The 13,783-nt window shown below is 49.3% G+C and overlaps 1 protein-coding gene across 5 annotated transcripts in view; it reads right to left on the bottom strand.

The window, feature by feature from the left end:
• The window catches only part of si:dkey-172j4.3 (diacylglycerol kinase delta), a 60,920-nt gene that overhangs the window by 19,752 nt on the left and 27,385 nt on the right, over positions 1–13,783 (bottom strand). For 4 of the 5 annotated variants that reach the window (XM_036548118.1, XM_036548120.1, XM_036548119.1 and 1 more), the window contains 4 exons: positions 1,056–1,166; positions 786–866; positions 527–631; positions 279–411 (listed from right to left, as the gene is read on the bottom strand). In XM_036548118.1, coding sequence (XP_036404011.1) covers positions 279–411; positions 527–631; positions 786–866; positions 1,056–1,166 — 430 coding nt within the window. Of the gene's footprint in view, positions 1–278; positions 412–526; positions 632–785; positions 867–1,055; positions 1,167–9,791; positions 9,984–13,783 lie in introns of those variants that run through there. The other variant, XM_036548117.1, reaches the window with a different exon arrangement.

Raw genomic sequence — 13,783 nt, 5'->3', positions numbered from 1 at the left:
TACCAGTAATTATCCAGTCTGTACAAATAAATAACATGTAAAAATTGTAAGCCATGTAATTAAGCTGTCATCTATAAGAGTGTCTGCTAAGCAATTTTAAAGCAATATGAATCAAAATGTATGAATTTATATATGACTTCCACAAACTCTTACATGGATGTACACAGCTGTAAACCATACACACTGGTGGATAACCAGAGGCGCTCTTGAAGAACCTCTGTAGCAGTAGTTCTGGCCCTGATGGACAGATGTGTTCAAGAGAGGGAGGGAGGCGGTACCTTCGCAGGACAGGCCGTGGGACGTGACCCCGGACAGCGCCTCGCGGCACACGTTGCAGAAGGTGGGGCGGGCGTGGGAGCAGGCGTACCAGTTGTGCATCCCCGAGAAGTGCTCCATGTTGAACTGACTGGCCTGTGTGCGCAGAGGGAGGGGCAGGGTTAGAGACATGGCAACACGGGGACTGTCAATCACAGGCAGGGGGGTGGGAGAGGCAGGGAGGAGAACCGTCAGGGGGGAGACCCTTCACCTCGTACGTCTCCCACTTCTGCACTGACTTCAGCGCGCTGATCCAGTCCTCCATCTCCTTCCTGTTCTCCGCACACAGCATCAGCTTTCTGAATGGAGTGATGACCTGAGAAAGAGAAAGAGAGAGAGAGAGAGAGAGAGAGAGAGAGAGAGAGAGAGAGAGGCACAGGTTGAGATATAGGTTGAGATATTTGGTCGGCTGTTATGCAGGAAAGCTGTTTAGTGGCTGCCCGTATCAGAGAGTGTGCGATCATTCTTACCGTGAAGCTGTTGTTGATGTTCTTGGTGCTGGTCTCTGCCACGCTGGCATCTGACAGGTCCACCTCGTCAAATATCAGAGACTGCAACCCACACAGAGACACATTCAGCTCTGGGCCGACTTCAACCCAGAAAGTTAAACACGCCTGACGGTACTCCTGAGTACTGAGCTGAGGCAGGGGATGGATGTGTCACCCGCTGGAGAGTAAATTCACAGTTGGACAGGGCCTGTCCCTACCTGAGAGGAGACCGAGCGAGCTGCCGTCCTTTACCTTGGAGTCTTTGGCGTAGTACAAGGTTCGTCCACGCAGCTTGAAGTACCTCCTCTTCCACCTCTGGAAGGAGCTGGTCTGCTTCAGCAGGATCCCCTCCTTCACACTTTTCTGCCAGAGAAAAACACGGGAGAGCCGTCAGGAGGACTGCATGCTGCGCGTATGAATAAGGATGTGAGAATGCGTGTGTGTGTGTGTGTGCGTGTGTTCTCTCTAGTGTGACCACAGACAGACCCCCCATCTTTCCACTGGAAGAAGAAATCACTGCATGCACTCTTGTGTGACAGTGCTATGACAGAGCGCCATGGTTATCAACATGCTAGAGACAGGGGTCACCCACGGTCACCCCACAAGCTTCCAGCTCCTCAGACACACCACAGGGCTCATGACTCTCAAATGCCGGACGATCTAGTGTTGACAGATTCATTCACAGAGCTTTCTGCTAAGCCATTCAGAAATCACATTTAGTGCAAACTGTTTGCCTTCGGCTGCATAATTAAGCACTTCCTGGTCTCGATTAGGTTTTCGGCTAAGTAGTAATTTCATATCTCAAGAGTTCTACCATACTTACTGAGCCAGGTCCTCATCTTTTATTAATGACTACAGCACTTTGGGTAGCCCCAGCCCATGAGGAAAGGATTAAACACAGTGAAATAGTCTCATCTATATATTTATGTATGACTCTTGCGCAAATGTCTATTAGCCCCTGGGGAAGCTGATTCAGACAGTGAGAGGATCAAAGGTAGGAAGAACAGTGGTATATGTTCTGAAGGTGCACGACTACCATCTTTAATCGCCTTGAGCAGCATTCACAAGTCACTGAAAACGAGCACCTGCACGTTTGGCCCTGTAAAATAGTTCATTGGATTCACCGGGCAACATTCCTCCGTGAGCAACCTGCATATTACACACCCACATATTTCTTTAAGTGATTACGTTCCTGAAATTCACCCAACCAGCTCATTGCTTGAACCATTTCCGTGTGTATGATGGGAAAAAAGCAAACATTGCAAATGATCTTCTTACGGGCATCTCCTGAGAAAAGGAATGCCACCATGGAGCATCATTTAATTAAGCAGATTGACAGGCGCTAACAGATGTGGCTGTCAGTGTGTGCACTTCCTACATGAACAGCATGCATGAGTGCTGGGTGTGTGTGTGTGTGTGTGGAGAGTGCTGTGTGTTTCTGTGCTTCTGTGCTGACCATGTGGTGTATGTGTGTCTCTCTGTACTGACTGTGTGGTGTGTGTGTGTCTGTGTGTGCAGACCATGTGGTGTGTGTGTGTGTGTGTGTGTGTGTATGTGAGTGCAGGCTGTGTGTGTGTGTGTGCTTGCATTATCACAGTGCGGTGTGCATATGAGTGTGTGCACATCCAAACTGTGTGTGTGTATATGTGTATGTGTATACTGTATATGTGAGTGAGTGTGAGGACAGTGTGATATTGTGTGTTTCTCTGAATATAGACTGTGTCAGCCTGTGTATGTGTGGACTGTTTAGTGTGTGCGTGTGTCTGTGCATGCAAGTGTGAGAGCACAACAGGAGTGAGAAAAAATGCACAGTTTCTGACAAGCACACACACTCTGAAGACCACATTTACAGGACAATGAGGTCCGTCAGTGCCAGACAGACAGCTGAACTGAAACCAGACAGACAGAGGTATTCCTTTGAAATACCAGGGGTAGTGGCCTTGTGTTTAACCTTCTTGTGGTTAAAATAGCTCCACACAGTGCAGAGTGAAGGTGCTTCCATTTCCATGCCTGCAGGCAGTATGGCAGCAGAGGTACTAGGAGTATAATGTGTAGCCTGCCCCATTCAACTGCGTAGAGTCGCTATTGTGTTCTGTAGGTTAGCGCTTCACACACACACACACACACACACACACACGGAAGGCACATGGGCTTTCATCTGCTTAGGAGGCACCCTCAAACGCGGCAACTACCGCTGCCCACGTTCCAGAAACTGTCCAATCACACGACCACTTTTTTTCCTTCCTCCCCCACAGGCAGCCAATAAGAGCCCCGCACCATCTTTCCTGGGGAATGAGAGAGAGGGGCAGGCTCTCATTATGGGGTGGGATAAAATGTCTCTACCGCCACTGTTAGAATCTTGTAAGCCCCCCCCCCCCCCCAGAGGGGTGCAGCGAGACAAAGCAGAAGCTCCGTGCTCCTCTGCCTCGCGAGTCTCCGGTCTGTGCACCGGCTGGGGCGAGCGAGTCAGGCGCAGTGACATCAGCAGCGCATTCAGACACTCTGACTCACCGCGCGTCGTGAGCGCCTCTTCAAGGCTGATTCCAAGAGCCCGACATTTGATAAAGTTACATACATAAAGCGCAGATTTTCAGAGCGGCTTGCAGCAGCCCCGACCCTCCCTTTCATGGCAGTCCACGGGCCCACTCCCCGCACACAGGTCACTGCCGCTCAGCCCACCTGACTGACACCTGCTCCGGAACATTCTGCCCACGTACATCTTAGCATTACGCTAATCTATGCAGTTTATATCAGTTTCAATTTCACTTAACCGAAGAGTGAAGGTTGCGAAGAAAGTGGGATTGACGATACTTTCATTTGGCTTGTAGTCAAACAAAGGGACTGCACCTGGCCACGGGCCAAGGTTGTTGATCCCTCAATTGAGCATCGTAAAGAGGGAAAAGAAAGGAAGGGAGACAGGGTGGAGGAGGGATGGCGTGAACAGCTGATGCAGAAGGAAGGTGGTAGGATTTTATGGTCGTGGATGGAACCAGTTCATCTAGGTTTGGTTAACTGCAGGAATATTTAACTCCCGAATCATTGTTTGGAACGTCAATGAAAACTGTCAGAGAGATGCTGAAGGAGCGTATTGTGCTCAAGAGTGCTGCAGCGGGATCCCATCTGGGATTTAAAGCTATGATCCTCGGGTCCTGGGGTCAGGTCCCTCGCCCCTAGCTGCTTCTCTAAACTGCCGTGCAGCGAGGACACCTCAACGGACCCGAGGTGGAAAGGAAAGGTCTATGTTTCCTGTCTTTACAGAGCCACCTGCAAAGTAGCTGCTAAATCTGTAAACCTGTATGTGGGTGATGGTGTGAAGGGGAGGTGGGGTGCTGTGGGAGACTCGGAGGCACGGAGGCGAGCAGGTGCCTGCCCGGCAGGAGAGGGGAGCAGCGAACAGAGAGAGAGAGAGAGAGAGAGAGAGGGAGAGAGAGAGAAAGAGCCACGGAGAGCAGGCCGGCAGCTGAGTCCGCTGAAGTGTCTAATGCAGCCTTTATCAGCAGCCACTCTAACGGCAGTCTTATTTGAAGCCTGGCCACTGCAGGCTCTGAGGGGAGCAGCTGCAACGCCTGGGGAGGTGTGTGTGTGTGTGTGTGTGTGTGTGTGTGCGTGTGTGTGTGTAAGAGAGAGAGAGAGAGAGAGAGAGAGAGAGAGAGAGAGAGAAACGGCTTAAGAACTCCGGTCTTCCATCCAATACCTGGTGTACCTCTCCATTCAAGTAACTACACCACCGCTCACCCCCTCCCACTTCTACCCGCTGCTGCCTCAACTCTGACCTCCCTTTGCTTCCTGTTCCCCCGGATTACAGCTCCTCAGATCACCCAGGTGGGAGTGGGACTGAGACAAGGAGCTGCACAGCAGTGCACGCGCCAATCAGGACGTGAGTCACAGAGAGAGGGAGAGGTACTTAAAGAGGTTATAAAGACATGTGCTAGAGACGTTTATTGTTTCCCCTGTTTGACATGCTGCTGTGGCAGCAGGAATATCTGTTCGCCCCCTTAATAAAGCACAGGAATTGAAAAACTGAAAACTTGCAGACAGGAAGAGAGGAGGGTGAATGAGAGAAAAAAGAGGGAAAGACAGACCAAAGCTCCTTTCAGACATGCACTGCAACCCTGAACTTACCTAGACATTACCCAGAGGAGCTGTATGTGAGAAAGAAAATGTCAGAATCAGTCGGACTGGACATTAAACGGACTTTACCGTGCCAGCTCCCTAGTACATAGTCTGTATAACGTGTGAATAGAGCAGGTCAATGTCCAGAGAAAAACCTGAAAATACTTCAACTCGTGAATACTTTTCGTGAACTCATCAATACCTTTCACTCGTGAGAATGCAAGTGGCGTCTAACTAGAAAATACCACAAGGAAATCAGGATGTTTCTTAACTCACAATGATTTCACACGACAATGTAACATACTACAAATGGGGAGTGGGAAAGAGAGCAGGAGAGAAGGATAGAGGGGTATAAGGCAGGCTCAGCAGACAAAAGCATGAACACTAAACAGCAAAGCGCTAGTCTGTTCAGAATCACCAAACCTACACCAGATACACGGCCCTGTGGGAACCGAGAGGTGTTGAACTGGATGGCCTGATCTCTGGCAAATAGTGCTTCCTACAATGTCAAATACCATCTACCTCCTACACTGGATTCTGAGAGTTCCATTCAGTGATGACATACACACATCTGGCATCTGTGGGCATCTGTCTGTAACACAATGTTCAACACTGACCAGAAATGGCACTTTTTAGTAGACAATGCAGAGATAGTTATCGTGGGGTGCATGGTTTCTTGCAGGTTCTGCAGATTAAAGCTTCATTATCTACCTTAAGCCCTAAAATCAGCAGAAGAGTGAGAGACAGCGTCTCTGCAGGGACCTGCACAGGTTTATGGAGCTTTGAGCTCAGACCTTCAGAGGAACTCTGAACAAAGAGTTTCCCAGTCTTCACTACTGTGTCATCACGTGACTGGGCATGTATCAACAGCCTCAGACAAAATAAAGGCACACAGACACACACACACAAACACGCACACCCTGCAAATGTGACTCCTCTTAAACGTAGTCAAAGGCATCAGGTTCATAGTCTGGCATTAGGACTGAGTGAGTATTTACCAAACAAAGAGCACACTCCCAAAATGTTCCCTTGAAGAAAACACACTCAAGACTAATTGCATTTCCACAGAACAACCACCAAACGAGGGGGAAGGGCTCCAAAAAGAGAAGCACACAGACTGCCAGTTCCCCATCACATGAAATCCTATTGCAAACGTGCACTCACGCATACACAAATGTGCACACACACCCACGTGCTCACTTACACATACAGTACACATGCAAGCATGTACACTCATACACATATGAAAACATGGAATGACGCATGGACACACACAGTCAGAGAGTCAGAGTCAGACAGACATTGACGAGGTAGGAGTGGCACGGACCTCCGTTTGCAGCCGACGCATCTGACAGGGAGGGAGAAACGCTCCCTCCTCAACATCTGACTCAGAAGCCTCAGGGACTGCTCCCTACATACAGAGCTCTGAGGGAACACTCTCAAACACACTTATTACACACACACGCCCATTTCTCAAACACTCCTACTCCTAACACACACACACACACACACACACACATACGCATGTGCGCTCACAATTACACACACTCTCATTAAACATACACACTCCTGCCACACATGCTCCTATTCCACACACACATACACACACCCCCACCCACACCCACACCCACACAGACATACTCCTGCTCCTCAAAACACACTTCAAACAGAATTAATATGCTGAAGCCTCATTAATAAGAGTACATGGTGAACTGGGTCTGAACTGCGTGCATTTCATAAGCACAGATAAATCTGCTTTTTATCATGCCAACTTGCCAAGGGTGTCTGGACTAAAGGAACCCCACCTATAACACAGTCCCTTTAAAATCCCCGCGTTTGTCTGCCCCTCACTGAAGACACTGAGGGGACACATCTGCTCTGACACCGCACTGATATGAAGTATATTTTCTGGGCCTCTGGCACTACGAATGTCACGCGATATTATGAGAATGCAGGACGTGTTTAAAATACCCATCCAGACGAGAGATGGAGGAATTTCCACTGGGTTTTCAATAGTCTATCTCAATACACGGGACTTTTCGACAGGGTACTACTGTGCCACACCCACACACAAGTTCTGTTTTCGGAGGAACCTGAATCAGCTTGAGGTGGCTGTTGCTTTGGCCCCCATCCCTGCTGGTACAGCGCCCGAGACAGCCTAGCTTGTTAACATCTTCCCAGGCAGTATATGGACAGCACCGCTCACAGCCATAACACTGTGGCAGAAAAAAATATCGACTAATAAAGCAAGAGACTGCCTGCAGCCTACGATAAATCCAATTCCCTCTGCCCATTTCGTCGGGCGCGGTCCGATTCTTCTGCCTCAGATTTTTTGAGCGATGCGGTTCCAGCACCTGCGCCCGCTCACAAGCGCACGGGGACACGGGAGAGCCCTATGTCCACATGCCATCGTGGAGACGGGACATTCCCGAAAAACGGGCTGGCCCGTTGAGACGCGACTGTAAAACTCGCGCGGTGCCACGGGACCATTAACTTGCAGATTGAAAGGCTGAACGGTGCATCGACGATGAAACAATCACGCCGTATTTTTTTTTGTTATCTGAATTTGTTTGTTTGCTGGGAGAGGCCCGCGCGGCTAGCTGACGAAACAAGGGCGGCGAGCGCTTAGCAGCCGTGAGGGGTTGGGACCAGGGCGTCGCTGAGTTTACCAGTTCACCACCGGGTTTGTATCTTGCTTGAGTGTTCACGCTAATCAGCGCGATCGGTACACATCCGCTGCCTGTGTTACAGAGGGCATTTCTTTCTTCACCTGATTTGCTCCGCTATCCTGTGCTACTCACTGCTGTCGGGCCTGTGGAGGGCTGGAGTCACGTGATTACATTCCCGGTAAAGGTAAAGGTCGTGCCATCGAAACCACTGGAGGAATTTTAGGAGATAAGAGGGCGTCTGAAAAGAACTTCATATCAAGGTACATCTGTCAGCGTTTCCGGTCTAATCCCTTTCGAAATAGGCCCCTATGAATAGCAGGTAAGGACAGAGAATGAGAGAATGAACATATTCAGAGAAACTAGTATTACATCATAATAACTGTCATAAATAATTTACCTGCTGGAGGTACACGCACACACACTCTGCCAATGACATCCTTCTTTTACGTAGACATTGGCATTAGATACACAGTTCAGCATTAAGCAGCTTGCTAAATGAGCTCATGCGCGTTCAAGAGTCTTACAGAGAGTCCCCTACAGAGACCACACCAAAAGCACTTCCATGGATTAACACATGTAAACCAGAGGAAAATACCCCAAAAACAGAAACAGGCACGCTGTCAGTTCTGCATCATAACATGAAAATTCTGTCCTCCATTTTGCTGGGAAAAGCTGTTTTATGTGTATATGAATCGGTCAGATCATGAGTCAGCAACCAGCATGCAACAATCAGACAGTCTGGGGCTATGTTATTGTACTTAGTACTTAGCCTGCCTAATCAAAAGAGGCAACAAAAAGTGCCAGCGCTGTGTCGCTGCACATTACGGAGAGAATTGATCGGCCGACCGGTCGATCATTGCAGCATGCAGCACCTGTGGAATGCACAGAGGAATCCTAGAAGGAATGTGACACCCCTCTGGGCCAAATGATGTGCAGAGCTGGCTGCAGGGCAGGTTTCTGTACTGCAGTTAGTCAGCCAGCCAGAGCTACTGCTGCTCTGAGGTCTGCTACTGCCTCCTCATCCTAATCAGCCGGCTAGCTCCTTTAATTGGGCTATTACCGGCCCGGCTGGACCAGACAGGGGGAGGGCCCCCGCGGTCGCCCAGACAGACAAGGGCCCGCAGCAGAGGGACAGATTAAAGACTCGCCGAGTCGCGGAGAACCGGATAACGAAGAAGCGGTCGCAGCCGGGCGAGAGTTCCCGGTTACTCATTATACCGATCGAGCTCTCCCGGGGGGACTGCCGACAGGCAAGGCCACGTGTTCGCAGGCTGAAAGCGAATGTTTCCTGGAGAGTTTTGGGCTGATTTTTTTTTCAGCCTCCTGACTTGACCTCTTTGACCTTGTGTTGTGGTCACAGCCTGAAGCCACTAATTAAGAAAACTGCATAGACCTTCCAGAAACTTCCTACCCCTACTTTACGACAACGTCTTTCAGGGCAGGTCACTTCATATGGGCCCACATGTAGGTTTTCCCCATCCTACAGAATACTTTCTGTGACAGCTGAGCGCGTGACACTTTCAGCTTACAGCCTCCAACTGGGAACTTGTGTTTAATCGATTGCTTAAGCAAACACCTAACTGGGAAAAACCAAAGTGTTGTTCTCAAGCCTCCCAGTGAGGTCTCTCCCTCCCGTTTTCCTGTTATTCCACTAAAAGGAAATCACACTCAGCCTGAATGACAGACACAGGCTGATCCAACAGGAAGATCAATGGGGCAAATGGCAGGATCAATAGAGCAATTAAGGGCTGAGTGCTCAACAGAGCCTTAAAGCCCCCCCCCCTTCCCACCTCCCCCCCCCCCCTCCCTCTGCCCACCTTCTCTCTCAGGACGGAGGTGTGAGACTCCCCTTACAGGGTCTCTCTCAGTCAAGACGTTCATTAGTGCAGAAATAATTAGATCTGAGCCAATTAAATCACATTATCGGGCCCCGCTGTCACGGCTCGTCCCCGCTAGGCGGGAAGGGGAGGTCCCACATCACCTGTCACACATGGCGTTGAGGGGGGAGCGGACGGGGTGCGTGTCGAAACACGGCAAACGCTGCTCGGATATGAGCCATGCTGTCAGTTACACAGCGGCAGGAAAGCAGTAGGAAAAGCCCAGTGGGTAAACGGAGGAAGTGGCGGAGACAGCTGACGGACTTGCGTGAGTGTGCGTTGGGGGACACCCAGAGATATCACATACGAAGCGATAGAGGAATCCCAACCTGTGTGTCTTCGCATGGATCCGCCGCCCTCCCTCCTGGGCTACGCTCCGCCTTTTCCCCCGAGCCGGGGATCACGAGGTCGCCCGGGACGAGTTCGCCCGAATCCCCCGGTTTGAGGCCCCCGGCACCCCCCAGGCACAGGAACGGGGCCAGGCAGCAGGCACTGGAGGAGCAGAGTCTCGGCATAGCAGGACAGACCGACCGATCTGCGGACACACTTCCTGCTTCACCCGCACCAGCCTCCGGGACCCACCCACCGGGGGACGGGTCAGGCGCGCCCGTCAGCACCCATCGGCCAATCGGCGGGTGAGAATCGCGCACGCCCGCCCTCCCCTGCTCTCCACCCTCCAGCGCATGCTGTTCACTCTCCCTATCCACAGGTGTGCTCAGGTGAGTGCAGGCAGACATCTGCGAGGGAGGGGCCGCAGATATAAATAGAGTTGGATAACCGGTCGGGCCAGATACCTGGCTGGCGGAACAAAGGCAGGCCAAGCCACGAGGAAGTGGGAGTGGCTCCAAGAAGGATTCAGCTCCACCTGGACAGACAGCGGAGTTATATTTACCCCCTTATCACTGCCTCTCATTACAGGGGACATCTAAGTCAATATCATCACACTCCTGCTTTGGAAAAGGGGTCATATAACATTGACTTCAATTTACTTACCGCATATTGGCTGGATACAGACACTGCCCTGCCCACGCACCTGTGTACCCAGCAATACTGCACTGTTTGTGAACAAGGAGTCTCTTGTCAACGTGTGTCATAAAAAGAAACCCCATGACTTATTTATAAAATATTCAATATTTTTTTTTAAAACTTGCATGAATCCAGTAAAGAATCCAGAAAGTATCATGGAAACCACAGGCTACACTGGGGAATATGTAGCTTCTTTGCCTGAACCACACTGTATCACTGTCAATGTACAATATGTGATTCCAGCATGAAGCCAATCTGAGCTGTTGCAATCTTTTGCCGTTTCTGAAGGAGGCGCACCTCTGGTGACTGGTCCTAGTCATTTGCATGCAAATATAAGAAAATTACATGGAATTGCTCAGCAAGGAGAAAAAAATGATATGCTGCCTAATGCACTGTGGCATTACCTCATATGTCCTGCTTTCATAAAGGTGATACCCGTTTTCTACAAAATGGACAACAAACCCTCCCTTCCAAATCATCCCCAGCTGAAAAAAGACTCCCAAAGCTGAGTGAACCAGTTAGAAAATAAGAACGCTGGGAGGTTTATTTGTACTAAATGAGTACAAAAAAGTACAAAAAAAACTGTGTTTCCCACTGCACATTCAAGTCTAACAGCAATCCCTGAACCTCACAGCAAACCCTGAACTCTTGATGACTGACACACACAGTCTGTGAGACACTCACAAGCTCCTCAGGGGAGCCGCCCACAGAGTGAGCAGGATGCAGGGTCAGCCAAGTGATGCCCCCATTAATCGAGACCTGAATTTTTAAACCGCCTCCACCAAGATCAAGATCACCAAGATCCCCACTGATTCGCATGGTCTCTGAGCAGGTGAGCTATGCAAAGACACAGTGCCACAGATATTCTATATTAGCAGATATTCAGCTCCTACGTTCCCTCCCCCCAGGAGGTCCGGGTTGGTAGCAAGACAGCGTCGCTGTCTTAGGTACGGACGTGAGTTCAAACCGTACCCCTACAAGAATGTTCACAAGTCGTTAAATCAGAACATTCACATTTCAAACAGTGGCAGAGACAGAATTTTCAGTGTGAGCCACACGAGCCAACTATCTGATCAACATAAAGAAAATCATTGGCTGTGATGGAAGCATGCTGGATTCTGTCTTCTCACTTCCAGCTGTCTCTCCCCTGTTGTCTGCACAAGACAAGAGGCAGCATCCAGTTCTTCTCTAACTCAGGGCTTCTGTCACTCCATGCATTGGTGACAGTTCTTCACAATCTTATGTTCAAAAACATCTGCAATGCAGTAGGGAAGAATATGACCAAAAGAAACTGGGGTCCTACTAAGGGGTCCTATTTCAATCTAGAGCCAGAGCTTATAGCTGCCTGCACTGCTACACTCCAATTCTCTGTTCTGTTTACTTATTGTTTGTTATGTAATGTAATTCAACTTGGTACAAAATGTTGAAATGAACATGTTTCAAGCACAGCTGAGGCCAACAATGTTGAAAAAAAACATGAAGGGCAGAGTGTTGGCATCTGTGATTTTCTGCTCTGATGATTTAGACTGTGTCAATTTTCATTTATTCTGAGGGCATGGTTCTTCAGAGAAATTTAAACGACACACCAATCGAGAGCTAAACTAATCTACAGAGCTAGAACTGTGAAGTCGATGAACTGAATTCATCTGCCTTTATATTTCATCATTGCAGTTCCTTACAATGCCACTAGATGGAAGTACAAACAACAAGCCATTAGAGCGAGTGATTGGTGCAGTCATTTGTATCTGTCTTTTTCTGTTAAACTGACCCTCCTCTCCCTCTATCTTCTGCTCAAAGTCACATTGAGCTCCACAACACACAAACACACAAACACACACACACACACACACACACAAACACACACACACACACACCGCCTAAAGCATCCGTGCCCCCATACTGTTCTACTCAACAGCAACACAGACCCACGTCTGCCTCCTACACCATCCACTCCGATCAATCCACATCCTCCACTCTCCTCTCCACTCTTCCCACAACCCGCAGGGTCCTCTGGCAGTATCTACCAGGAACTGATCTAAGGCAGGCAGTTAGTTAGGCCAGATCAGAGGAAGACAGCAGAGCAGAATTACACTATTCACATCCTGCTCTGACGTCCTTTCACATCCCTCTGCGTAAGACGGTCTGCTAAATAAATCATAGTAATAATAATCAGCAGTACATTTTACAAATAGATTGTGTCATTTCGCTCTCTTACCCAGAGAGACTTATGAAGAAAGATACAGAGAACATAATGGATATAATGAAGTTGCAGCTGAGATGTTGGAGAAGGTCTGTGACAGGGCTGGGACTCAGACTCGTTTGGTCTCTTTGCTCTGTTTATGGCAGGGAGAGTGCTGTAGGGCACAGTCCTCTGCTATACTTTTCTGGAGGCACACACACACACACACACACATCTGCAATCTAACACACACACATGCACACACACACACTAACATGCGCCCACCCTCACACTGTCACTCACACACAGATACACAGTGACGTTCACATATACACACATTCCCCTACAGACATATACTGACACACACAAAGACACTCGCATACACACTAACACATAACCACCCACACACTGACAAATATGCAGATACACACACACGCACCCAAAGACATACACTGATGTTCACACATACACACACCGCACACTCACTGTACACATACACTTACACTAATACATACCCACCCACCCACCCACCCACACATACACACATACATACACACACATACACACACACACACACACGTGCAAAGCACAGAGAGTGCTAAAGGTTCCAGGAGAGCCACTAACACAGCGCCAAGGCTCGCCACAAGACGGTGACATGAGGGGTTGCCATGGGAACAGGCGAATTTCCACACTGGCCCCCTGGCTGGGCACTGGGGCTGAAAAGCGAAGGAGGGAAGAGAGAGAACCACACACACAGCCTTACACACACACACTCACACACACACTCACATACACAAATCTGTATATACACATTTGTACATGCATACAAAGTAGCCCATTCATGCCCACACACACTGTACACCGCTGCTGGAGCTTTCCCAATGCAATCTTGTCTTCACTGCCAGTGCAAATACACAGCAGTTCCTGTACGACTGCACTGATTATCAGGGAACCGCGGCTCATTGCAGGGGCCAGATCCTCCCATTCTGGACCCAGTCCATTCATTTAGATGGACAACATACAGCATTTATTGGTGAACCTGCCACTGCACTTGTCACAATCAATACATTACAGACATATCTCTCTCTCTCTGTCTCCCCATGGGTTGCCAGTTCC

This window comes from Megalops cyprinoides, chromosome 16, assembly GCF_013368585.1.
Source record: "Megalops cyprinoides isolate fMegCyp1 chromosome 16, fMegCyp1.pri, whole genome shotgun sequence".
Taxonomy (NCBI): Eukaryota; Metazoa; Chordata; class Actinopteri; order Elopiformes; family Megalopidae; genus Megalops; species Megalops cyprinoides.
This window is presented reverse-complemented; position numbering and strand designations above follow the sequence as displayed.